Source organism: Hoplias malabaricus, chromosome 1 (assembly GCF_029633855.1).
Source record: "Hoplias malabaricus isolate fHopMal1 chromosome 1, fHopMal1.hap1, whole genome shotgun sequence".
Taxonomy (NCBI): Eukaryota; Metazoa; Chordata; class Actinopteri; order Characiformes; family Erythrinidae; genus Hoplias; species Hoplias malabaricus.
In genome coordinates this window covers 47,852,591-47,880,148 of record NC_089800.1, presented here as the reverse complement: position 1 = coordinate 47,880,148, position 27,558 = coordinate 47,852,591, and the positions used below count along the sequence as shown (strand labels likewise).

General features: G+C 38.7%; 1 protein-coding gene across 3 annotated transcripts in view; it reads right to left on the bottom strand.

Moving 5' to 3' along the window:
• Positions 1-10,134: 10,134 nt before the first annotated feature.
• arrb1 (arrestin, beta 1) overlaps positions 10,135-27,558 on the bottom strand; it is a 31,884-nt gene continuing 14,460 nt past the window's right edge. Inside the window, exons 2-16 of one of the 3 annotated variants that reach the window (XM_066665339.1) lie at positions 21,304-21,334; positions 20,460-20,520; positions 20,225-20,269; positions 19,873-20,069; positions 19,639-19,698; positions 19,137-19,204; positions 18,379-18,514; positions 17,814-17,898; positions 17,638-17,710; positions 17,414-17,551; positions 16,781-16,864; positions 16,105-16,128; positions 14,978-15,048; positions 12,529-12,580; positions 10,135-11,710 (exon numbers count right to left, since the gene is read on the bottom strand). In XM_066665339.1, the coding sequence (XP_066521436.1) occupies positions 11,599-11,710; positions 12,529-12,580; positions 14,978-15,048; positions 16,105-16,128; positions 16,781-16,864; positions 17,414-17,551; positions 17,638-17,710; positions 17,814-17,898; positions 18,379-18,514; positions 19,137-19,204; positions 19,639-19,698; positions 19,873-20,069; positions 20,225-20,269; positions 20,460-20,520; positions 21,304-21,334 (1,237 nt within the window). In that variant the 3' untranslated portion in view covers positions 10,135-11,598. Of the gene's footprint in view, positions 11,711-11,880; positions 12,070-12,528; positions 12,581-14,977; positions 15,049-16,104; positions 16,129-16,780; positions 16,865-17,413; positions 17,552-17,637; positions 17,711-17,813; positions 17,899-18,378; positions 18,515-19,136; positions 19,205-19,638; positions 19,699-19,872; positions 20,070-20,224; positions 20,270-20,459; positions 20,521-21,303; positions 21,335-27,558 lie in introns of those variants that run through there. The other 2 variants (XM_066665330.1, XM_066665320.1) reach the window with 2 other exon arrangements.

Sequence of the window (27,558 nt, the reverse complement as noted above, 5' to 3'; positions counted from 1 at the left end):
ACGACGCCATTTGCAGGATAGATCTCGCTGACGACAGTCAAATGACGATCACGGTCCTTTCCATAGATTCATCCCCGGAATCCTCCCGGGAACCATCTCTTCTTCCCGAAGCGGGAGAAAACACTTCAAATCCGCGTACTTCGAAAGAACTATCTGACTCCGAATTTCGTATCCAAGTCGAACAAGTTCTAAAGGAGGCCGACGCCCTCCAAAGCAAAGAAGAACGTGAGAAACTCTGTGAAGTGCTCCTTAAATATCAAAAATCTTTTTCCAAAGATTCAACGGACTGTGGTCTCACTGACATTCATTCAGTACGTATTCCCACTCGTCCGGGAGCACCACCCACGTTTGTCCGCCAATACAAAATTCCGTTGGCATCCTATGAACCGGTACAAGAAATCATTGATGACTTGCTGGAAAAGGGCATAATTCGACCCTGTAACAGCACGTACTCGGCACCATTATGGCCCGTCATAAAACCAAATGGTAAATGGCGCTTAACCATCGACTATCGGAAACTAAATCAACAGGTTCCCTTGTCTCGATGGCCGATGACACAATTGGAGCAAGAGCTTCCCTCGGTCCGAAACGCTAAATACTTTTCCACCATCGATGTAGCCTCTGGCTTCTGGACCATCCCGGTGCAAGCAGAAGACCAACACAAGCTCGCTTTCACTTTCGCAAACCGACAGTACACATTCACTAGGTGCCCTTTTGGATATGCCAACTCACCCGCGGAGTTTAATATTTTCTTAAACAAAGCATGCCCTGATGCCCGCGAGCGAGGCACCCTCATATATGTGGACGACATACTCATGCGTAACCACTCCCTACAGGCACACATTGACGAGATTGATCATGTTCTTGACCAGCTTACAACAGCAGGTGCGAAAATATCACTCTCCAAATGTCAGTGGTGCAGAACAAAGGTGAATTACGTCGGTCTGCTCGTAAGCACTGATGGTGTTGAACCACAAGTGAGTCGAGTGCAAGGGGTAACAAACCTCGCAGCACCCACCAATCTTAAGGAACTCCGCAGTTTCTTAGGAGTATGCAACTACTCACGACAATTCATAGAGAACTATGCGGACCTAGCTCGTCCACTTTATGACCTCCTGAAAAAGGACACTCCGTTCACCTGGGGCGAAGCCCAGGAACACGCCATGCAGGCACTAAAATCGAAACTGTGCACGGCTCCATGCCTTGCCTATCCTGACAGTAGCAAAGAATTCTACCTAGAAGTAGGGTTCTCGAACCACTGTCTCAGCTCCGGTCTGTATCAATTACACGATAGAGACAAACGTGTCATAGCCTATGCTAGTAAAACTATGCTGGCTGCCGAAAACAAATACAGTGACTGCGAAAAAGCACTACTAGCAACAGTGTGGGCAGTCAAACATTTCTCCAACTACCTAGGTGGTCAGAAGGTGATTGTTGAAACTCATCATCAACCAGTCACTTTCCTAAACAGCCAACGAATTCGAGAGGGTGTAGTAACTAACGCTCGAGTAGCATCATGGCTAATGGCTCTCCAAAGCTTTGACTTAGAGGTGCGTTACGCGCAAAACTACAAGAGCCCCCTAGGCACAGGCCTTGCTTCCTGCAGGCGATGCGAAGGAAACATTCCTTCCCAAGTGCCACAAACTCCAGAAACCCTCTTACCCACCGTGGCTAACCACCACTATTTCGATCCTAACACATGCAAAGACCTTGTCACTGCGTATGTAGATGGTTGTTCGTTCCGCCGAGAACACACCCTGATGGCAGGGGTGGGTATTATCGGAATAAACGGATGGCCTCACGAACCCCTAAGTTTCAAATTGGGTGCTCAGTCCTCCCAATATGCTGAAATAGCAGGAATTCTTATCACAATCCAGTCTGCAGTCCAGAAAAGCATAAAAACGTTGGTGATCTGCACAGACTCCAACTACGCGCGCCTAAGCTTCACATGCCACTTGAGACTGTGGAAAACCAACAACTACACCACGTCAAACAAAAAGCCAGTTAAACACAAAGAGCTTTTCGCGGCATGCGAACACTTGGTAGACACACATGACCTGCAGATCTACTGGAAGAAAGTGAAGGGTCACTCCCAAGTCCCGGGAGATGACAAAGAATTCAATGATCAAGCAGATAGCTTAGCCAAGCAAGGGGCCCGCGAAGGCACATCGTGGACATTCGATCCCTCCCTTTTTCCAAACCCACCCGACATCGAAGTCCTAGCTGTCACACGGTCTCGAACTGTAACAAAGGCGTCGCCCGACAATGCCAAAACTACCATTGTCTCTATTAACCCTGCTTTTTCGGACGCTGACTTAGTTACTCTCCAAGCTCGAGACCCATCCATTTCTAAAATGCTTAGCCATGTCTCTGACCCATCTACTAATCCCATCGCAGCACAAGACCTTGACACCATACCAGGCCTTAAAGACCTATACGGCGCCAAAGCTTCCCTCCAAGTCGTCAAAGGCTTGCTAGTTCATGCCACTGACTCGCACACTTCACCTACGTTCGTGGTTCCTCAGTGCCACAGGGGGGTGATGCTGATGCACGCCCATGACTCCCCATCTGCGGGACACAAAGGGGTCAAAGCAACACACCATGCGCTCAGGCAGGTGGCATATTGGCCCCACATGGTAAAAGATGTGGCTGACTACATTAAAGGCTGTCTGGTATGTTGCCAATTTCAACCCTCGAATCCTCTTCATAGAGCCCCCTTGCAAAAGAAAGGAGTATCCTTCCCTTGGTCAAACCTCCAGATAGACTGGGTTGGACCACTCACTCGAACAGTAAGAGGTAACAAGTACTTCCTCACAGTCACGTGTGCATTCACTAAATGGGTAGAATGCCTCCCCGCACCGAATGACATAGCACTAACCACTGCATACTTACTGATGAACCATGTCTTCTCACGGTTTAGCCTACCCAGCCGTGTCGACTCTGACAGAGGGACACATTTCACAGCTGAGGTCATGCAGCAGCTCTGGCAACTCTTAGGAGTAAAAGCCAGCCTTCACATTAGCTACCATCCTCAAAGCTCAGGTCAGGTAGAGCGAGCCAACCGAACTGTTGTTAGCATACTGAAAAAGTACGTAGCAGCAAACCAACGAGACTGGGATGTCAAACTCCCCCTCGTACTGATGACCATACGGGCGACCCCACACGACGCGGTCGGGGTCTCACCCTTTGAGTTGATGACCGGGAGACAAATGACTCTGCCTCTACATCTGTTATATCAGCCAGGTGAAGCTAGCATAGCCGTAGCCTACACCACTCATCAGTATATGGAGGACCTGCAGAAACACCTCAAAGCTACTTTCGCCTTTGCCCAGCAGAAACTGGAAAGAAGTGCAGAAGGTCGCAAAGCGTACTATGATCACAAAGCATCCCACGACGAACTCCAAATAGGGGACAAGGTATGGTACTACATCTTTGTCCAACCTGTTGGAAGGTCGCGAAAAACAGGGGGGAATTTGGCCCGCAAATTCCTACCCCGATGGTCCGGTCCCTATAAGATAACAGACAAACTGTCCCCCGTTGTTTACAGGATCAAAATAAACAAAGCTCGGGGCAGTACCGAATTCAAATGGGTCCACCGCAACCAAATCCGACCACACACAACCCCCATGGGACTTGTAGGGGATACTAACGCTTGTGTTAGATCATAAACGACAGAACCAAAGGCAGGGAGGGTGTTAGTTAACAAACAACTATAACCTTCTACTCACACCTTAGTTCTCCTATCCCTTTTCCCTTTTTCTCTCACTCTTTAGCAGGCAACGAGCTTCTAACCAGACTGAGGACACTCAGGGTGCAAGACCCTAGTCCCTCATCGTCAATTATTGTAGAGTGCTTACCCTAGGAAATTTTTATCAAAAAGGGGGGTATCGTGAAAATTTCTTATAATTTATCTAAACGACTCGCCGTAAATACCCTAAATCTAACCATGAGCATCTCTTCCGGTAGGATGGCCCCGCTGCTCATTCTCCTGATCGTCGGCTCCCTAGGAACCGCTGTGCTCCCTGAAGTGATTGAACCAGGTCCTGACTCAGGAATAATACTGAAAGACCAGCCGGGACTGCTAATCACTAATTGCCGCCTCCATACCCAGAGAGTATTTGTACGGTTGAATCCCGCCGAAGCGTGTAGCAAAAACCTACCGATAACCACGCTGCAGACGGGCCGGAATGGAGTTAGATGGACTGAGGAAGCTATCAGCCATGCTGAAGCCGACGTAACTCACATGCTCCGCCAGTTACAAAAGTTTACCGTAACGCAATCAGAACTAAATGGTTTTAATAAACGACCTAAACGCTTCATAGGCGGATTGTTAATGGCAGCTGCAACTGTGGGATCACTACTGAGTCTCGGAACGTCCGCCGTCAATGCCGTCAATGTAGCCACTGTTAAACGTCAAGTAGGGGAATTGCAAGCGGAAATTCCGAACATTAAAACCCAATTAGACAAATAGCAGCAGCACCTGCAAACCATTGGGCAAACCCTACGTGGCACCGTCGTAGTGCTCAACGCTCACAGTGTCGCTTTGAACAAAACGCTCCAGACGGTTAACTCCATGCTTTCAGTAGTACAACTTGACCTTGCCCACATCCAGCTTGTGAATATGTTATTGTCTGATATGCTACAAGAAATCAGCTCCTCTGTAGATAGCCTAGCCATGGGGAGAATCCCTCCCTACCTGGTGCCCCTATCCTTAGTACAGGAGATTTTATCCACAGCAACTCGAGAAGTAGTTACTGATCTCCAGGCCCACCTAGCCTATACCTTAGGTAGCGCCATCCCAATTTATGTTAATCCTCAAGACCGAGAATTAGCATTCATTATTAACCTTCCCATAATGGCGCCTGAAAACATATACCGTTTGAAAGATGTTGTCAACGTTGGTTTCTGGCAAGATTCTGCCTACGTTCGTGTGAAAACAACATCTCTTGTAGCATACCAAGACGATAACCCTGACCTATATCTGGTACCCAATTTGCTTATGTGCACACTCACTAAAGACATTCACTACTTGTGCCCTAGCAAACCTTTCATTCGTGACAGCGCAAATGGGATCTGTGGCCTTAAGCCTATGATGAGTAATACTCAATGCCCGGTAGTCGTCACGCCCCGACGTTTGGTAACCAGTACTCAAGCTGAAATTGTTGGAAATCGTTGGTTGGTTAACACCCCCTTTAGAGAGGCCCTACTAACCTATGATCAACATGACACCTCAGAAAGGGTACTCCTTCCTAGCCAAACCTTCTGGGTAGACGTCCCCGTAAACGCAATCTTACATGTAGGAGACCTGGCCCTGTATCACCTAAACCCTGACCAATATGAGAGCGACGTAGAAATCTCAGAGTTCTTCTCCAAACACACCATCGAGCTAGATACTAAAACACTAACTCGCCTAGAATATGAGGGAACCCAAGTCATTGACCTAACCCCCATAGATAACACTCTTAGAGAACTATCGTCTCAACCCCTATGGCCAGTTCAGCCTGTCACCTATGCATGGTCCACCCCGGACACCTTACTAGTTACCCTGGTAGGATTAGGATATCTTTTGACCTTTGGTATAGCTTGGTTCTATTTCAAACGCACTCGAGCCCTCCAGAGCAGGTTAGAAACTTGGTCTAATAAAATGGTCAAATTCGTTAGACATAAGAGAGCCCAGAGAGGTGAACCCCCAAGTTTTAGATATGAAGCCGAAGGCCATGTCGAAGAATCAGCTCTCGAGGTTGCGTTTGAACAAGACCTGCCCCTAAATAATTAGGATCCCTTCAGCCTGCAAACATACACATTCCATATGCACCCATACACTAATAGGAATACATCAGCTCTGGAAATGTGTTTGAATATGCTTGCTGATCTCACCTTCCTCCACAGCAAAGTTTCTTCTCAGCCCCATGCTCCCTGCAGAACCATAAAGCTGAAAAGAAAGGGGGGAATGTAGTGGAGTACGGACCAAATATGAATATTGGACAATGAAGGAATAATGAAATGAAAGGTTTTGAATTAAACCTTTCTCACTCTGACCAGGACTTTCGTCTGGTCCCGAAATCAACATTCCACAGGACCGTTTGAACAACGGGGTACAAAGCCCCCACACACGCACACTCATAAGCTAAGAGCATCAAAGAACCCTTTAACGTAACATATGGCATCTGGATCCCCTAACCTCTTCAGGAACTCGAGATAACTTTTATGATGCTTTTAGAGAGACAGGAACTTCAAACAAAGAAGAGAGCTTTTACGGCCGCCTATGACAAAGTGGCGCCTCAATATCCCTTATCTTTCACGGGGATCAACAGATGTTCAAACCAAAGTGACCTCGAGTGAACTCCCGTGAATCACCAACCGAAACACGGATTAACAACGACACCAAATGGACACTGGCGGAACTACACCTCGCTCGGAGTCGCCGCAAGACAATAGCGAAAATAGTCGATCTCTGAGTTATTTGTGTATAAACGAACGTATGAATGTCACTTTCTGTACCCTCAGATGAATGACTACCTTCTAATGAAATGATGTATAATGCCGATTGTTTCTATTACAAAGATCAGTTTTGTCTCTGAATGAGAGAAAATGGATTAATGTTTTATTTTTCAGCGTATCATCACGAATTGGACGTGAACAATGTACTCAAGATGGGACCTTATGTAAATGTCTGATATTAATAGTCCAATGTACTCATTGTTATAGGTTGATAACAGGTATAAGAATTTTGATACGAGAAACTCATATTCCTTATGTATGAATCACAGAGTCAAACCCCCTCCTCCTACTCTCTCTCTCTCTCTCTCCCTCACGAGAGTCACGTGAGTCTGGACTCGCGTCCAATCAGAAAGAGGACGCCTCCCATTAGGGCGTGACCGCGCCAGCCTTGAAAAGGCCAAACAGCAAGACAGACAAGGAGTTCGAAGTTTGAAGAGTCGCGAGGACTCTACAAAGTAACGGACCACTAAAAAAGGAGAGGACCACGAGGAGATCCGAGAAACCTTAAACAACAAAAAAACGCTGTCTCTTCCACGCCGACAACGAAACAAAGGAACCCTCTCAGAGACTTCAGAAAAGCTTACGAGAGACGTCTCGAAATTAGCTAAGAGTATGAAGTCTAACTAATAAGTCGAATAATTTGAATATCTTTCTTTTCTTTTAATCTTGTTTATGTTTATTACCTACCTAAGTTTAATCTCACGACTAATCGAAGCAGGGGAACTTATTCGTGGCCAGAATAAGGAAACACTGCCGAGGTACCATAGAGTCTTAGAATAAGTGAGTTTATTGAAGCGGTTTTTCAGTTCTGGAGCTGCAGCAACCAGCGAACTTTCGTCTAAACGTCCATATTTTGGACTCTCCCACTCCGGACCGAAGGCCGAAGAGAGGATCCTGCCGCCTGCGTCATCACCCTCCGGGTACGCCCGAGACAACTCAATCAACAAGAAAGACCTCCACGCTAAACCAGCCTGGACGCTTCTGCGGTAAGAACCGCGAGACTAAGTGAGACGCCTCCATTCCCAGGATTCCAAAGAGCCTCTGCATCCAAACGAGTGGTAAAAAACCCGACGAAAAGTAAGCTAAACTTATGCACTTCCAGAGCTGAACACCGAATTAAGTTCTTGATAAATTCTGTATTAATTAAACCTTAGTTAGTAACCTTAGTCACAAGTTAGAAGTGCCTAGCTCACCTTAAGGTCAAAATCAGTTCCCCCTGCCGGACACCGTGAGATTACAAGGTTGTGCTATGTTAACTAAATATCTTCTTTTTAATAATAAAACTCTCATTATTTGAAGTCACAGTGTTTGCAATTTATTCATTAGAATTTCTGAAAATCCTGAAGAACTCATTTAGCATGATTATTATTCATTCTCAAACTAATTATTAATGTTTTAATTGCTTAAACCAATTATAAATCTTAATTAATATCATTAAGTCAAATATCAGAGGTTGGAGGAGTTGAATAAGGTCAAGGCTATAAAACAAATTATAAAATTATATATATATGTATCGGGGTGTATGACCAACATCCACTACAATTGTAATAATTAAATCTTTTTTTAAATGTACGTGAATTATGTATTTTCGTCCCTGAATTAGTTACTATACAATGACTGCATGTCTAAATCAATATACAAATACCTAAACAGTACCAGCAGGGAGAGCATTTAGTCTGTTTATGAAATTTGAGGCTTACATGATTTCATGTCACCAGACAATATTACTATTCCACCTGCTGGCAAAGACATGGAAATAGAAACTCCATTCAGTGAACAGGTTAACACTCTACGACTGAAAGGCACGTGCACAGATGGACCCCTAGTGGTACTCAAGCACCTGCCCTTTCGCCCTGGATGAGAAAAGTGCACTTCTTGCTGGAGCTTAATTTGTTTTCTTCATTCATAAATGCTTAAAAATAATAATTACTATCTCTCTCATCAATTCCCCCAAAAGTGTTTTGATATCTGACAGGAATTTATTCTTCTGAGAATTCTGCCCGGATCTGATCCGCACAATCGCACAATCTCTCACCTTGCCCCTCCCTTCTCCTCCTCCTCCGGTTAGCACTCGGTGATGAGCGCCAGGCCAAACCACTACTACACGTTTCTTCTCTGACCCACAGCATCAGAAAAAACAGGTAATGACAATGTTAATGACAGCACTGTCGTTGTTAGGTGCAAAAATAACCACAACACTATATTATAGAAAACATTATGTGGTTAATGGCCCGACGTTTCCTTTAAAAAAGAAAAAAAGGTTGCTATAGTTGACAGCAACAAACCTCGCGATCCAGCTAAAGCCTTCCTGTTGGTCCATTAGTTGGCTTACAAAACAGGGACATAAGGCAAAGAGAGATTCACACAAGCAGCAGAGAAGGTGAATGTATGGATTTTTTCCACCACATTCAAAAACACATCTGAAAGTTCAAAATTGTTTGCTCTTGGACATTTTAAGCAATTTGAGAGACATACTGATTCACACATTCATGACGCTTGATTTACAAATGCAGATCTTTTCGACACATTTGTGAATTTAAATTATTTTTATTGTTGTTGTTTTAAATTTGTGCATTCCAATACATTTGTGGATTTGAATTTTACGTGTATGTAGTTACTCAAACGCAGTTACAAATTATGTTACATTTGTAAGTACTGTGCTCAAAATCTTTTTGACCCTTTTTTGACTCCATTAAGTTGTGTGTTCAAGTCCCGCTCTGGGTGACTGTGTGTGAGGAGTTTGGTGTGTTTTCCCACAGTCCAAAAACAAATGTTGGTAGGTGGATTGGCAACACAAAAGTGTCCATAGGTGTGAGTGTGTGAGTGAATGTGTGAGTGTGTGTGTCACCCTGTGAAGGACTGGTGCCCCCTCCAGGGTGTGTTTTAGCCTTGCGCCCAGTGATTGCCCAAACTGAACTGTATATATGCGAAACTGAACTGTATAAGATAAGAGATAATGAATGAATTCATTAATTAATTAATTTTATGAATAATTCTGGCAATGGGTGCCCTTTTTTTGGCATGAGGACCTGCCTCCAAAAATTTCGGTGCAAGTTCTTGACGACTGAAATGTTGTGTAAATACCTTCTATAAATAGCGAATTCAGCTATTTGAGGTGCACCTAATTGACACTTATCTGTGCACACAGCATTGTGTAAGCCCTATGGATTAGAATTTAATGAAACTTAATGGTGACCTGCAGCAGGCACATATGAGATAGTCATGTCCCGTGGGGGCTCGTGTGGTATGTAAAGCCCACAGCGCAGGGCCCTAAAGCAGTGGGCATATGCTTCCTGCTGTAATGGCACTCCATGCAATATTTTGGGAGGAGTTTTAGTGTTGTTTGTGATCCAGAACTAAATATCCAACATCCAATATCCTAATGCACTTGTAGCTGAATGTCATTACTCAGAATATTGCAGCATAGTGGAAAGTCCTTCTAGAAGAGTAGAGTGTTGCTGCAGCAATAGGAGGTAAACTACTATTAATAGTAGAAGAACTATTTTACAAAAAGATGTCCACCAATATTTGGCCATAGTGTATACATGCCTTATGCAAACTTGAAGCATGGTAGGTCACATACAGAAAGACAGGATTTCCGACACAATTTAGTATATCCAACATAAAGCATATTTAATATTTATTGTACTTTATGTTCATATTATGAACACTTTATCCATGTACATGTTTTCCATCACATTTCGTATTAAATTAGATCTGCATTTCACATGTATTCCTACAACCTTCCAGGTTACAGGTCATCGGACAACATATCAAACAATGGATTATCTATCTTCCTTAAAAAATAAAAGCCAAAATCTGTAAACAGGGAAAGTACTGACATGTTTCATGCAGTAAATCATGGCCTCATTCATAAAGAATCTAACCTAATCAAATATGGTCATATATGTTTCTACCATTTAGAGGCTAAGTTTTGTAATATAATTTTTTAAAGAAAAGAAACGTGGTGTGGCTTGGTGATTACACACACACACACACACACACACACACACACACATACACACACACACACACACACACACACACACACACACACACTGGCCTCCAGACTATGGTAGTAAATGGCAGATGGTTGTGTAAAGTGAGGCCTCACGGTGGACACTTGCCTGAGACAAAAACATTTCCTTTCAACAGTGTTTGGGTCAAATATAGATATTTTCTTCTGATGTGACAAATCCCATAACCATTAGTGAGCAAGTAGGAAATATGGAGAAAGACATTATATAACTATATAATTATAATTTACATTTAAAAACAAAAAATAGATATATATAAGACTGCAGAAACTTTTTGTACAGTGCAGCTTTTTAAAAGGATATTTATGTCTAGAAATGATCAGCTGGTTAAAAAAAATCCTGCCACATCATAATTAAAGTTACTTGAAAGTTTGATTACTGATATGGACAGTAAAATTATTGATTTATTTTTTTAGTTTAAGAGGTTTGAGAAGACTATAGAGGCTTGAGAAAATTATATGAGATCGATGCAGGAATGAATTTCAGTCTGCAACAGTTTTAACTTTTTCATTCTTAACTGTCTTTGTTCATCAGACTGTGTCCATTAAAAGATGCCAGTTCACCAGTGATCGTACTAAGAATATCACTTATGTTTCTTTACACAGTGTTTAGAACAGATGAACTTTAATAGTTTTAAATACAAAGTAATGTTTCCTAAAACTCTTTTTTTATTTCATTCTAATGGAAAGAAGAACATGTCAAACAAACTAACAACAAAGGCATGCTACCACTGAAGTTCATTTTAAACATGATGAAAAACTATTCCTCTTACCATGTAAAACCCTCCGAACATCATAGGCACTCTATAAGTGGCCAGTGAACCAAAATCTCAGCGCTAACTATTTTGACAACAAGGTCATGTTTTTGACACCTTTTTCTGATATTCTTTTTCTGATATTTTTACACCCTTTTAGGATGGAGAAGACATGTAAACAGGACCACAACAACTGCACCACGGTGAGCGTGTTAAAGGGTGTCCCAGGATTTCAGTTTTTTTTCTCCAAGGGGTTTTCTCTCAAACACTAATGCTGTGATACAGTAGAACATTGGATTCCTTTGTCTATCTGTCATTCAACTTAGGTGAATCTGTAGCTTCCTCATCCTCATCTTTGTCATCTTTTGCTCCGATAAGTCGCTGTCGTGCAAAGTCTTCGAAGATGATGTCATCATCACTAAGAACAAATAGTGACAAAAAAGGAGAAGTAAAACTAAAGACATTTCTGCTTTTTCTGCATGATCAGCATACCTCAACTGCATTTTCCACATGATTGGAAATCTAGGCTGGGATACTCTTGGAAAACAGACTACTGAAAATGAAAGGATCAGGATATATTTCTTGTGCTATGCACGCTGCTCCACTATTTCAGTAAATCATGGAAATATGTGAATTCTGTATAAATAAACATGACTGGTTTGTCTGGTACTTGTGTGCCTCAAGGAGATATGGCAAAAAGGATATAGTGTCACAGATGCAAAGTAGCCAAAAGCTATTTTAAGACTGTTAGCACCCTCCTTGTGGACAGTTGTCAGCCTGCAAAAATTGAGTTATTGAGTTACATGCCCGTTACACAAGGTGCATTTAAAAATATATCCCTATACTTTTTATTTTTCCAATATAAAATATATATGAAAGTATTTTATTTATTTTAAAGTTTGATAAGTTGCCTATTTTGCCACTTAATGAAAACTGGGTATACTGATTTTGCTAAACAGCTAACATGCTACACAATATATTATGAGTTTAATTTTACACATTACCTTTTATTAAATTAAAAGTGAACTTTTTTTTTAGTGTTCTCAAGATACTAATGCAATCTACATAGTACATAAATGTTCATAAAACTGCAGAATACTGAGATATAATATAATGGAATTAAACATACAACTAAAATAAATGCAGTCATATTGCCCTGCCACAAGAAATTTAATCCATGATACATACGTTCCTTAACCACCTGAAAACAAAGAAATATGACTAGTAATTACTTACTTTGTGTCAAACTCAATTAGGTTTGTGTCAATGGGTGCATCATTTTCTGGAGCTAGCATGAGGAAAAAGCAAACAGAAATAAGAATAATTGGTGACAGTCAAAACTGAAATAAAGCTTTATAAAACATCAAAAATAAAACACATAATAGCACAGTCTGGAATGTTCATTCATTCATTCATTCATTATCTGTAACCCTTATCCAGTTCAGGGCAGCGGTGGGTCCAGAGCCTACCTGGAATCACTGGGCAAAAGGCAGGAATACACCCTGGAGGGTCCTTCACAGGGCAACACACACACACACACACACACACATTCACTCAACACCTACGGACACTTTTGAGTCACCAATCCACCTACCAACGTGTGTTTTTGGACTGTAGGAGGAAACAGTCTGAAATGTTCTGTATTATAACTACACTCCATTAGGTTGTTTAACGAGCCTTGACACTGATTTACTGAACTACTTTCAGGCTAGAGGGGTGTCATTAGACCCAATTAACTGGGGTACTAAAATCACAGTGGTAAAAAATCAATAGCTGAGAAGAACAGCAGGATGTGCCATGCAAATTCACTACAGGCACTACATTTCCCATAATGCCCCAGTGTCTTTCCAAAAGCAGAGTTTTGAATGGAGCAGTGGGCATACATAAATGTTTTAAATCAATTCAGGCTCCCAACAGACAGGGTAATGAGAGTTCACAGATATATGTTTTGGTCATAGCCACGTATAACTGTAAAACGTACCACAACTACTTACTACATCATTAAAGCACTCTGATATTCCCTGCATGTGAGAAATAATGTTAAATACATGTCCCACCATCTAACTTAACTTCTTATGTTAATTTTAAAAACTGCCATTGCTGAATCTTTCAATACTAGACAATGTCATATTAAATGAGTAAGTGCAGATGGTAAGTAATTACACAGTATTTATAATTGTAATTATACACAGAATAAGATGTAAAATATTCCCAGTCCATTAGAGATTCACATAGGGCCCAGCTCACTCTCTTCCTACCAGCAACCATTTCATTCCTTCTATCAGCTATTGTCAAACATTTAAATATCCTACACCTAATCACTAAGGTTGTTGTGGCCATTTATGATCTGATCAACAACCAGCTACCCCTAACAACTAATCAGAAGGAGAAACGTGGATGAAGTTTTGGCAAATAGTGGTGCTTTATACTGAGGAGATTTATACCATTTGTGTTTATATTTGTTCAAGACCATGCACATAAACAAAATGAAAGTAATACAAATATTTATTTAGGGTTAATGGTACCTTTTTGTAATAAGGCTATCCTTATAAATGGTTATCAATAGTTAATAAATCTATTCAATACAAGGTTATGAATTAGGTAGTAAACACATTATAAGAAATGAATAAAAATGAATTATGCATAGATAATGAATAGAAAGGGCAACCACGACTTGATGTTTGCCTAATAGCAAAAGTGACTTACTGTCAAAGTAAAATTATGCTAGACTTTAGAATATGAAATGTATTCATTTCATATGATAATGAGAAACACATTATCATTAATTAATAAAAAGACATTCTATCCATGGTTAAACCATTAAACTTGAATCTGACAAGCTTAATATTGACTGATGGAGAAGACAAAGTAAGTGTCCGATTAGATCTGAGGATTAACAACAGAGTTGGATTTGTGTTCACTGCTTGGCAAACAACAGGTCACTGTTGCTCTTTCTGTCTATGTGTTATAATGGATTACTAATTAATTACCATTAATAAACTGGTTATAAACCATTTATAAACCCTTAAAATGTAATCATATACTGAAGCGTTTCTGTGTTTATTTCTTCTTTATCTCTCATCCATGACAGAGTAATCTATTTAGCTATTAACAGGCTTATTACTAAATGCATATTTGTGCCCCTATGACTGATCTGAAAGCAGAGGGGTACAACTGTGTCCCTCTAAATTTTGTGTGCCGCAGTATAAGTATTCTAGTAAAGCCCCCGGACAAGAGTCTGTTTATTAACCATGCAGGTGCTAGCCTATAAACCTCATAAGTAGCTGATTCCCTACTGATTTCACGTCCAAGAATATGAGGGAGAAATTGTTGCAGCTCTTGTTAATCTTGGCCATATGGTTAGCTAGCCACCTGGAGACAAACAGGGTCTGGTGATCCTTAGCCTGATCAGCCAGAGGAAGGTGTATGATGTTTAAAAACCTAAAATTGCCAAGGATTCCAGAAACATCATTGGTGAGAGCTGAACACACACCACACTCAGTATTGGTTTCACATAAAAATTAGTAAAGACTTTACTCTGAAGCCTGATGGTAGGTTTTAAAATTTGTGGGGTTTATATAATTTATGTTTTTGTGGTTAAGCAAACATGAACAGCTTTTTCAATACTTCTTTAACAGCACATTCACTTCACTCACCAAAAAATAAAATAAAATCATATACACACCATCTTTGTAGATGGATTCCTCGACTGGTTTTGGATGCATTAATGTGAAGGGCAGCTCTACTGCAACATCACTACAGAAAAGAAACAGTCATAATGTAATTATAAATAATTTAAAATGACAGAAGAGAGAACTTGCACATTGAGCATTTATACTCATTAACAAAAATAAATGCACACAGATAGAAATGTTAGATTGCTGCAAAGCTGAAAAATTTGGCATATAGTTACGTCTCAAGCTGATATGTAAAATTGGATTCCCACTCTGCCCCATAAAAAGGCTGTCAGGTGCAACTTTAGGAAGTGTACCTCTGTGAGAGATCATTGATGAATAGACATGCCTCTACAATGCACTCAAAGACATTTTGCCCTGATGACAGCCTTTGAGAGGGAGCACATCATTGGACTGAGACAAGCAGAATGATCATTTAGACAAATTGCTCCCATCTAGGCCATTATGACCAAGCTGTTAGGAGGTGTTTAGAGCAGTGGTTATGGAGCAGTGGAATCTGGACCGCTATGGACTGGAACCACATCGCCTTTAGCAATATTCTGTATATTGTGTTTGAGATCCGATGACAGTTGCATTAGAGTAGGGACGTTTAAACCTGCTTTTGCTGTGGAGCGACTCACTGCCCGAGCTGCTGGTTTGACCAGCCACTGCATATGACAGTCGGTCACCCCTAGTAGAGATCCAAGGGACACTCACACCTCGGAGATATGTGTCAGACCTCCGGTGGCTACATGTGTTGCAGGGCTTCCAACCTGCATTTTTCAGCAGGATAATGCTCTCCCCACACAACAAAGGTCTCCGAAGAATGTCTCCACCAGATTCCAACAATTCCTTGGCCTGCCCAGTCAACACATTTATTGCCAATTGAGAATTTATGAGACTAGCTGGGATGCCATTTGAGGCAACCTACAGGTTTGCAAGGTCTGCAGTCCCAGCTGCAACATTTGTGGGTATATGTGCTGCAGGGCATAAAAAAAGGATTGATTTTTATGCCTCTGTAGCTTCCTTCCCTCAAACACACAACAGTGTTAACATAGCTATATCATACCCTCCACAAAACACTCTGATACTCTGATATTTCAATACTGAAAATAAAAATATACTGACATTACTGTACCTGGAGGCAAGATCTCCCAAGAGCCTGAGAAGAGTAAAGCACACACATTTATTACCTCAGACATTTCAGGACATGTTCAGATGCTTTACATAATAAGCCATCTTTTCATTTTTCTTTAAAATAATTAATGTTCCGTTTGAGAAATTGTGAGAATTGGTAAATGAGTGAGGTTTAAATTGAACTGAAAATTGCCTTTGATGCTGAAGCCATTGTAATATGCACACTGCCTAATATTTTACTTTGAATTAGTTTGTTATTAGTAGTTTGTATGTAATAAAGTGGTACTATAAAATTTCATCATGGCAGTGTTTTACCTAATAATTACATCATCTTAAACAGTGGAACACAACAGACTGTAGAATCATCTTTATTTACCTTTTAGGATAATTTGGAAATTACTTTAAATAATTTGCAGATGTTTTTAGACATAAATCTTTATCAATATACAGCCTAATTTGCTTATCTGGGCAGGGCGTCTAATCCCAATCTGCTATTTAGAGGGCAGCAATGTAACCCTCTACTTTACGCTAACTTTATTTTAAGTACGAATATCATATTTTATAAATTGTGTTTATTACACACATTTATAAATAACTTAATTTCATTGAATATAAACAGGTCAAACTAACCTTAGTAGACAATTTGAAAATGAAACCCACTTCATTTGTTAACTTACCCACCACGAGAAACCACGAGCTTCACTTTGACTTTATAGGATACTATTATACCCAGAATTTCCTTATTGGCTCCCTCTCGTAACCTTTAGGGCACAGTGAGAACAAGCCCGTTGTTAAAAGAGAGCTGACAAAACAACTACAAATGAGATTCTGAAAAACATGGTGTAAAAAAAATCCTTTTAGTTCCCAAAAGCTTCCTAACTGATCTTCACCCACACATAGGTGTATGCAAAAGTTTTGACATCTCCATTTGTCTTGTTGTGAAATTAAGTACATGCCCTCTACAGAGAACATATATATATATTTGAAAATGTTATAGCAAACAAATCTATGTATTTGCTTTGTTTAATTTATTGGAGACAAATAAACAATATGGCAAAACCCCTTCAAAGGTTATGATTCTTTTTTTATTCTCTGTTGAGGATGTGTTGGACAGGAGAACCCATACTATTTTCAGCAAATGTTGCTGTTATTTGTTATATGCTAATGTTATTAGCTCCAATTCAAGAACCTGTTCTCAGCTCATATTTTAAAAGGTTGCTATATAGTGGAATATCTTATATAATATATAAAAAATAATATTTATATCATAATAATGTTTTAAAAAACTAGTTATAGAAAAGTGTACTCACAATGTACTTGAGGCTAAATTGGTGTCTTCATGTTTGAGTTTTCCATCCAAGGCTAGGCCACGTTTCTCTCTGTTGTTGGCAAGGAAGGGAGTGAGGGTGTACACCTTACAGAATGTTGCACTTGGAGCCACAATATCACTAGATAGTCCGAGACACAGTGTAAAGTTATTAATCATATATAGTTTCTTGGAATTGTATTATTTAATTATGACTGTCTTACATACTCTGATTCCTCTGTTGCTACTGGGCACTTGTACTGAGCAGTGTTGAAGAGACAAATGTCAGCATACTGACGCACTGCAAAAAAACAGTGAAAATGTGTCCTTAAGTTCTTTCTCAAAAAAAAAAAAACTATTTAAATTGAAAGCATTTAAACTGCTTGGAGGTATTGCTTAGCAACCTGAAATCTTTATTTTCTTCACTGTCTTGTTTGTGTTGTTTGTGACGTGAACATTGACACTAATGGGCTCGCCATGATAGTAGATCTGAAAGATGCAAAAGGACAATTAAAAAATATATTAATTTTAATGTAAAATATGCTTATAAGTCATTTTATAAACAAAATCATATTCTGATCCTGAGATGCCCATTTGGCTAGTGGAATTTGAAAAGCTAAACCTAAATCTACAAATGTGCATCCATAGTACTTCATATGTACCAACCCATTTCAAACACTAGATGGAGACATATAGTCAGATCAAAATCCACTCAGAGGAAAATCACAGTCTGTGTTTCTCAGTACAAGTTCATCTGGAAATCTTGCTGCTCTGCACACATTTGTGTTTTCCCTTAAGTTCACACCTATAATCTTAAGTGTATTATTTCTTGTAATATTTATTTAAGTGTATTAAGAAAATATTTTATTAAAATAAAATAAAAAACCCACAATACAGGAGTAGGTTTGGGCTATTGTCGTATTTGTGATTTCCTGGCTCTGCTCCTGTATTGTTTATGAATGCTGTCACCTCTTTGTCCAGTGAAGCCTCCAAGTGTAAAGGCTTGTCTGACATGAGGAATTGCCTTGTTGTTTCTGCCATTGGCTGTGGACCTGGTTTCTCTGGAGCATACTGTACTTTCCTGATGATGAGACGCACTGAATTCCTAAACCAAACGTAAATTCTCCATCTTAATATATTTATAAAGTACAATACTATAATTCAGTGAAGTACTAGAATTTAAAGCTGAGAATGAGATAATGTAATGATACAATGCATCTTGTTACATATTGGAAGAGAAACTATCATAATAGAGTACATTTAGATGTGATAAGACATTCTTTAATATTGAAGAACACGTTACTCAAATGAGATTTGAGAATGAGATACTAGGAATTACTGCAACCTAATTTTGTGATCAAAAATGAACAGCATATGTAGTTTGGTGTAATACAATTATAAAGAAGCAGAATTTTTATGAAGTATGAATAATGCAGTGATATCGTCTATATGTGCAAAATAAACTATGAAGCCATCTGTCATTATGGTTATATTTGACATTATGACTCAGTGGTTGGGCACAAAGAACTGAAAGCCACAAAGCCAGTTCAGTAAATTTACTGATTGTGAAGCATAATGGCATTTTAAATCATTGTGACCAAAACTAATTCGATGCCTTAGTAAATAGGCTGAATGCACAATTTTCATTTTGTTTGCCAGGCATTTGTTTGGTGAAATATATTCATACCATTTTTTTCCTTAATACGAATTCCTCCACAGTACTGTACCTTTTGTGAATTTTCTCTTCAACATTTTCAGCACAGAACGCTTTCACTTCAAAATCAACCCCACAGGCCTTTGCAGAAGTGAGAAAAAGAGCATGGTTACATTCATTATCAGTGCTCCACACTGCAAGAGTATTGTATACATGTTGTTAATAATACAAAGAGGGCGGCACGGTGGTGCAGCAGGTTAGTGTCACAGTCACACAACTCCAGGGACCTGGAGTTCCGCGAGTCCCGCTCTGGGTGACCGTCTGTGAGGAGTTTGGTGTGTTCTCCCCGTGTCTGGGTGGGTTTGCTCCCATAGTCCAAAAACACACGTTAGTAGGTGGATTGGCAACTCAGAAGTGTCCGTAGATTTGTGTGTTGCCCTGTGAAGGACTGGCGCTCCTTCCAGGGTGTATTCTCGCCTTGCGCCCAATGATTCCAGGTAGGTTTTGGACCCACTGCAACCCTGAACTGGATAAGGGTTACAAATAATGAATGAATAATAATACAAAGAACACACCTTTCCAGTGTCTTCAGGTCCAGGTTGTAACGTTACAGAACATGGTAAATTTGGAGGTATCTGTTAGAAAACAAGAAATTAAGTCACACATTTCTCAATGAAATGAAAGTAATAGAGGATTTTAAAATGTTGAAATATGAAAGAGGTTGCGTGTGTCTATCACATTAATTGATGACATTGTATAAGTGTCATGAACAGTATGTGTGATGAACAACATGATGACTAGGACATTACCTCAAAGGTGAAAGGATAAGCATGTTCTCCAAGCTTTTTAATCAGCCGCTCTTGTAATCGGGTCAGGATTTTCTTCTCCTCGGGCACGGGAGGGAACGCCTGTATATTGGCCACAAAGAGGTCCTTTCGAAATGTCAAGCCAAGAACATCTAAGTCCTCCCGCCCATAGCGGAAGGCACATGTCAGCGTTACAAAAACTGTGGATGAATGACAAGGAGGCCAGAGCCACTTAGTATTCAACCTGCTCAGTGGCATGTTTGATTACCAGTCCAAACCACAGTGGAGCACTGCTATTCATGAAGATAGAAACACACTGAAAAATATATTACACAGACTAAAGATTTCTCCTCACCTTTTCTCTCCTTCAAGTACTCTGGATCAATTAAAACCACACCATCTGCAAAATGGATGAGGGAGATGAGTTATAGGTCCAGAGGGTAGTCTAAAACGCTTAGTCAGGAAGCAGCCAGAATACATCAAACAATTTAACAAATGGCAGCAAAATGGGAAAGTGTCTCTCTTGTTGTTTTTGATTTTCTTCAATATTTAACTCTCAATATCAAATGATTAGAACTGTTAAAACATACCAACAGGCTCCACAAGGTCCACATGGTCAACAAAGTCCCTCTTGCCAAGATATACGGTTAGCTTTAAAAACAATAGCAAGAAATAGTGTAATTACACAAAAATTAAATATACATACGTTCTGTATAATCAGTGAATTCAGCTACATGTATTAAGGCACAGAAATATATGTGTGCACGCACTTTGTATAATCACTTTTAAAAAAATGATTACCAACAGAATGGGACAAACTTGGAGCAGCCACATATGAGGACAATATGCACAATGCTAGTCAGGTCCTAGAGGAATATAAACCCCAGCACTGCGCTGTACAGCAAGGGAACTGCGTTAACAGAGTACTGGAGCACCACTTGGGATTAGTTAAAAGTGCAATTTGTGAGTCGGAATTAATCATTACTGCTCTTATGATTACAATCAAACCCTCACAGCAGTATTCCAACATATAGTGTAAAGCCTTCCCAGAAGAATAGAGACCATTACTCCAGCAAAGGAGGGGGACAAACAATGAGGCGGCAAATGAGCAAGTGTCCACAATTTTTTACAAATACAGTGATGCAAAATATAGACAAAAGTGACAAATCTATATTAATGGACTTTATTGAATAATTGAATTAAATGCAGCTAAAAACGATCTAGAAAAATACCCCCCGTTTTTGTAAATTCGGCCATTTTTTGATATTCAGACTGCATTACAATGCAGCAGAGCCCCTCTAAACCTCTTCTCTCAGATCAACAGAGACAATAGCAAAATACCTAAGATGTATGGTCTCATATCTTTTACTGTTTAGGACCAATATATTTCTCCATAAGCATCATTTTATAATTTCCATACATGCTTCAACTTACCTTTCCATTTGGACTGGCCTTCTTAAAAACCCTGTGTCAAAAGACAAAGTTATGCATCAGAAAACACAGCACACATATGAAGAAAACAAACAGTGCAATATTAAATGTTCCCGTAAGAATGATGGCTGAAATAAAACAAAAATACTCAGATTTCAGCCACAGAAATATAACACTACTCCAGAGAAACATACACATTTCCTTACAGTGGTGGTAACAGACATTTCAAATCAAGCAAATAAAAACAATAAAATAAATATATAAATACTTCTTTGTCGTTTTCCCCTCACAAGTGTACGTGTATAACATGAAAATATTAAAAATGAAATTACATCTGCAATTTAATTTTTCACTCAAGCATGGGTCATAAAAGACAAAAAATTAATTCAACTAAAAATAAGCTTGTTTGTCATTTTGTTTTCAGCATCATGCTGGTAAACTACGGTCAAATCTAATATGAAAAACTAATTGGGTAATGAAGTTTTTCAGACTGAACAATACATAAATATTGATTTGCAACAGTTGGGACAACCATCCCTACTTCTAGTGACGTCATGTATTGTGTCATAGCACTAAAGGCAAAGTCAGTTGCAGAGCCGCTGAGAAGCAGCTGTGACCGATAGCAGAGCCCTGGGTCAGAGCCGGCAGCTACGGGGGTCTGAGAGTAAACTGCAAACTTAGCTTTGTGCTGTTCCTTCTAATGTGAGAAAATCACGGGCCACAGCCATAGCAAAAGAGACTGTGCAGAGCAGGGCACTGGGGACATTCTCAAATGCTAAAAGTTGCTTAATGTACAAAATTAATGACCTTGTAGTTGGAACACCAAACTCTCACTTACTGAAAGTATCAACCTGTAATTCAAACTCAAACTGAAAGAAATGATTTTAACCTTAAGTTAAGACACTGTAGATGTCTTGTTTCTTTTTAGCAGACATTATTGTGCATGCATTTTCAGCTCCATTTATTACTTTCACTGACAAATACCTGCAGCAAGGTACTGTGGCTGCATAGAGTACTGCTGTCTCAGATGTATACATAAAAATGGTAAGAGCACATCACATTAAATTAAAGTTAAAGTAAAATTATATAATTTAAGATCATGTAGCTATTCTATATAATCATGATAGTACTAGAGAATGAATAATAGTGTAATAATTTGGAGCAGAGTAAATATTCAGACATGCTTTTGGTAACAATATATAGATTATCTTGTATGTGGGTTTGTGATTAACTGGTACATGTAATTAGGAGTAAAACAGGAGTGGGATCTTAAGAGTTGTAATCTGTTCTAAGCCTTTTTTAATAGGTAGTGTTATGTTTTCAAGACTGCTCCTATCGTCAAATAGGAGCTGAGAAAACATATAAACATCCTAAGTGTTAAATGGTATGAAACAGGAAAGTGGCATAAAAATATCAAAGGCACTGATGGAAGGCACCATAGAACACTGTGAAGATTTTCTTCAATACAGACCTTACATTGGTCAGGAAATTCTCAAATGTTAAAGACAGGACAAGGAGAAACTTGTTAAGGAAGCTATCTGGAGACCTATTGCAACATTTAAACCACTGGAGGAATTTCTGGCAGTTACTGGGAATCAAACTCTAGCCAAGATAGATGGGACAACAGCTCCAGATATCAAGATATTTTGGCCCAAACATACATTTAAGACAAAAATAAGGGTCATTATAGACAGAAAACATAAATTGGAAAGCTGTATTAAATTACATGTTCATATAGGCTACATGCAGTTCAGTTTAGATGCTACAGAAAGACAAACACTGGAGTAATGCTAGCCCAGTCATGCCATTTTACACCATCCTCAGGCATAAGGGTTTAACTGCATACATACAACCAGCTCCTACTCTTCCCAGTCTTTTGCCTGCATAATGGCTTTCAGCATTTCAGCACTAGCAGCTTCATTGAATTGTACATCATCTCTGCTCAGATGTGTTAACATCATTATAAACAGTGTCAGGGCCCTTTAGAAAAAGGCTACTTTTTCACAACAGGAGAAAAATAAACCAAGCAGCCTTCCAGAAGATTGAACATGCACAGAATATGAAAATAAAACTCATCCATCCTGTCTGTTACATGAGATATTCTTCAATACTGATACTGTTTGGAAAAAAAAATAAAGATAAAAGACAAAGAAACCCCTCCTACACAAGTTTCATAGTGTTGTGTCTGCTGCGCTGAACCCAGAATAGAAATGTCAGAGGCTTTATTCTCCATATTACAGGTACATAATATGCAGTGAAGCATTACACTGATTTAGAATATGTAATTTTAGAATAAAAATATTATCTTTAAATCTTTCAATCAAAGGTATTAATAGGGAGGGTGCTCCTCCTTTAGTGCAGTTTCGTACATCTACTCTTGTGGGAAGAAGACTTTACAGTAAATGTTAGGACATATCTGATAGGATTTGATTGCATTAAGCCACAAAAGCATTAGTGAGGTCATGTACTGATGTTAAATGAGTCATTCTGGATCATGGACACCACCACCACATGGACACGCAACGAATATGGTGACATTAGGATCGTGTGAGTCTCGAACTGCCAGGGCAGTTCTGGCAGTTCTAGGCAGTTCTAGGGGTGTTCTGGGTAAGCATCATATATACTGTATCAAATGTAATTTTCCAAGAATTAATCTGTCATCATAATGTATAATATTCTGAAAATTAAACTGTAAACTATAAAATAAAACTTACATTTTAAAAGTAGTTTAAAATGTTTTAAAACATTACTAAAGATCATTCAGTTCCATTTTAAATCGACTGTCTGAAAACTGCTGAAGAGGTAGATGAAACATGTTTTCTGCCTCTTTCATTATTAAATAAAATGACGTAATTTGGGTCAGCAGCAAAGTTACAAGCCCGTTTACCAAAAAAAATAATAATAATAAATATGTCATGTGTATGACAATAAATGTCATAATTTCAGGCACCATTTTCAGGCATTCTTGGACATTGTTTCAGGTTAATTTGACAGATACATTATATTCAATTAACCTAGCAAGACATTTCATATTGATGGAGTACACATTTATTTTTTCTCAAGACAAAATTCAGGAATAAGTTCAGTACATATACACAATGTGTTTGTAAACAGAGATGATGTGTTTCACGGGCAGAGCTTAAGTGGTGGCAAAAAGTCACAGTTAGCATAGTGGTGTTCAGTGTAGGAAATGGGAATTTGGATATTACAGTTGCCTTCTCCAGGTATTTTAACAACAAACAAGCAAAAGACTGGTGGTCCTACACTAACAACCTAAACCAAAAACATGAGCTATGATACAGGGTGCATCTCAAACATCTCCATTCAACAACATTTTCTGCACCCAAAACTGTACTGTACTGTACTGTATGATGGACAATAATAGATCACAGGTGGCTACACACGTAATGTCTTACCAATATTGTGCATTGGGTGTTGTAAATCTCAGTTTTATAATCCATAAAGTGCACAATGTAGGGATCTATTTGGGATAGAGCCTGAGCTCCTCCATCTACTGACTAACGCATTTGGGCTTGGTTTTTAAATGAGGGGAGGTGGATAAATAGGTCACTGTTCCTGAGTAATACCTCTTTAATTTTAATGTCTAAATGAGGAAACTGTTTTGTAAGAAACAATAAAACAACTTAAACCTCTCAGGTTTTGTTTAATTGGTGTGTTTATGAGAAATGATCTACATAAGCCTTTTCTAATGTAGCTTTAAGAACTGTATAATGTTATAATTCATATTTCACTATTCAGTTGTTTTTTTCCCTATACCATATCATTGGAAAGAGACATATGTCCAGTCAAGAGGTTTATATTACACTAATAAAATTGACATAAAATATTGTAGCTCCCAAGATGTTTGTTTTGTTTTTATTTTTTTATAGGTAAAATAAACATCAATATCTGTGTTTGCACCCAAGGGCATCTTCGGTCATTTGTTTTTCCAATTCGAAGACATTTTTTGTCATTCTTTTATGGATTTTGCTCATTTCATTCCATGTGTTTTTGCAGGTTTTCTCCCACCACAACATAGGTGCATCTGCCAGTGATGTAACTGTGATGTCGTCTTGGTCTGTAGTGCCCTCTAAGGCCATAAAATGAAGGTATGGGAACAAATATGGTAAATATATTTGGGGTGAGCCCAGTCATAAAGTTTAAAGTTTCATATTTAAAGTGATCTTTTAATTTTAATATTTTACCTTAGAAATATGAGCAGGGAAAAACTGAAAACAAAATAGTTTGTTTAAGTATACCTCATATTCATTTATTCAGAAGAAATGGCTAAACCCCTCCTGCCATTCTCACACAAACTACTCAGTCTTACTCAACAAACCAGTTTGATTCAATTACACAATCCCTTTATCTGTTAGGCCCTAATGGTGCCATATATTAGCCCAGATGTCTCCACAAGCCTCACTGGACTCCTGCACATACTCTATGCTCTTCAGAATCATATGTCTTTATATTACGAGACCCCATTTTTTGTAAAATATGGCCCAATTTATCTAGCAAAGTGGCAGTGTCCTAATGTACGTCATCCTGTATCAGTTAGAACAAAATATGTAGGAGTATTTAATGGGAAACTAGGACAATATATTAGGATATATTGTCAGGGCTTCTGGAGCTTTCACTCAAAGAAACCTTAATCATCCAATCATCATCTTAATTTCCTGTCACAGGGTTTCAGAGACACTTGTTTATTCTTTTAGGCATGGTTGAGTTTGTTCTACAATCGTAATACTGACAGCACTAAAAATGTCTCTTTGTAGAATAATCAGAAATCATTGTGTAATTAAAATTATCTTTCTTCTTTTTTTAGATATTTGTTTGGATTTCCTGTCTGCATGTTCCAAGTTGTCTCCTCAAATGTAAAAACTGGTGCCCCTTCAAGTTTTTCATGATTATCTGGCTGCAGGAAATCTCTGGTTGCTAGGTGATGAGGATGAAATAGCTGTCTAGCATTTCCCACTGCTGCAATGCATTTAAATAAATTGCCACATTGAAATTATCAGACAGTTATACTTACTAAAATAAAGATATAAAAATAACTCTTTAATTATTAAAATGATAAACACAAAAAAAATATACAAAGCTTACAAAAAACAATAATGATGAGTTTTTACTTTCAAGTTGTTGAAATAAAGAAAGAGATTGTTTAAATTATATAGGGAAAATATATCCCTGTGTATAGACTAAACACCTAACAGTTCCTACTGTATTAAGATTGACTAAATAAAAAGACTGGTGCTTACATGCTAAGCGAACTTAACTAATGTAAATGTAAATTCTCAGACTTTATTATGAGGGCTCTTATAATATATGGCATAACCAATTTTTTTCAGTATTATAAAACAAAGCACAATATAATATATCTTTAAAATGGTAAAACTCTACAACAGCAATAAAGCATGAATTGGCTTCCTGCTTTATTGTTGTTGTACAGTTGGCTTCAATGGAACAGGCTTAATGAGAATGTTAAGGTTTTGCAATATTCTCTCTCTCTCTCTCTATATATATATATATATATATAGAGAGAGAGAGATCTATATCTATATATATCTATATATATATATATAGAGAGAGAGAGAGAGAGAGACTTAAAATGTTCTTTGGCTCTTTGGCTTAGAGTCTCCCTTGCTCAACAACTCTTGCTGTGAGTTTTTTGAAAAACAAATTGTGACTGACATGATTATTATATATATAAAAAAGGAATTACTGATTTGTTTACTGTTCCGCATGTCTACAATATTATACTCAGGTATGTAAATGTGAGCTGATATCAAAGGATAAAAATGTAGCTCAGCTTTAGCAATACCATGACAGCATTACAGCTAATGTATATAACTCTCGTTTCATGCTGTCATGGTATGAAAGTAAATCTAGTGTCATGACATCTTAACCAGCAAATTACAGTTAGCTTACATTTCAAAGGGCTTTGAATCAGTATCATAACAGTGACATTACAATATAATATGTCCAAATTAGTAACTTTGTATTAGAAGAAACATTTAAATTTACTGAACATTAATAATACAACATATTACTACAAATCATTTTGAATCATTCCCAATAGTCCACACATTAAATATTCACACGTTGGTGTTGCAAAATGGTTTTGACATGATAACTATAACACCAGCTGTGTTGGCTGATTTAATATCCGCTGATTCTTTCACAATTTACATATTCATCCCAGACATCCAGAGCCTGATTCAATGATTAGATACTATATGCACTCATGCATTACATCTG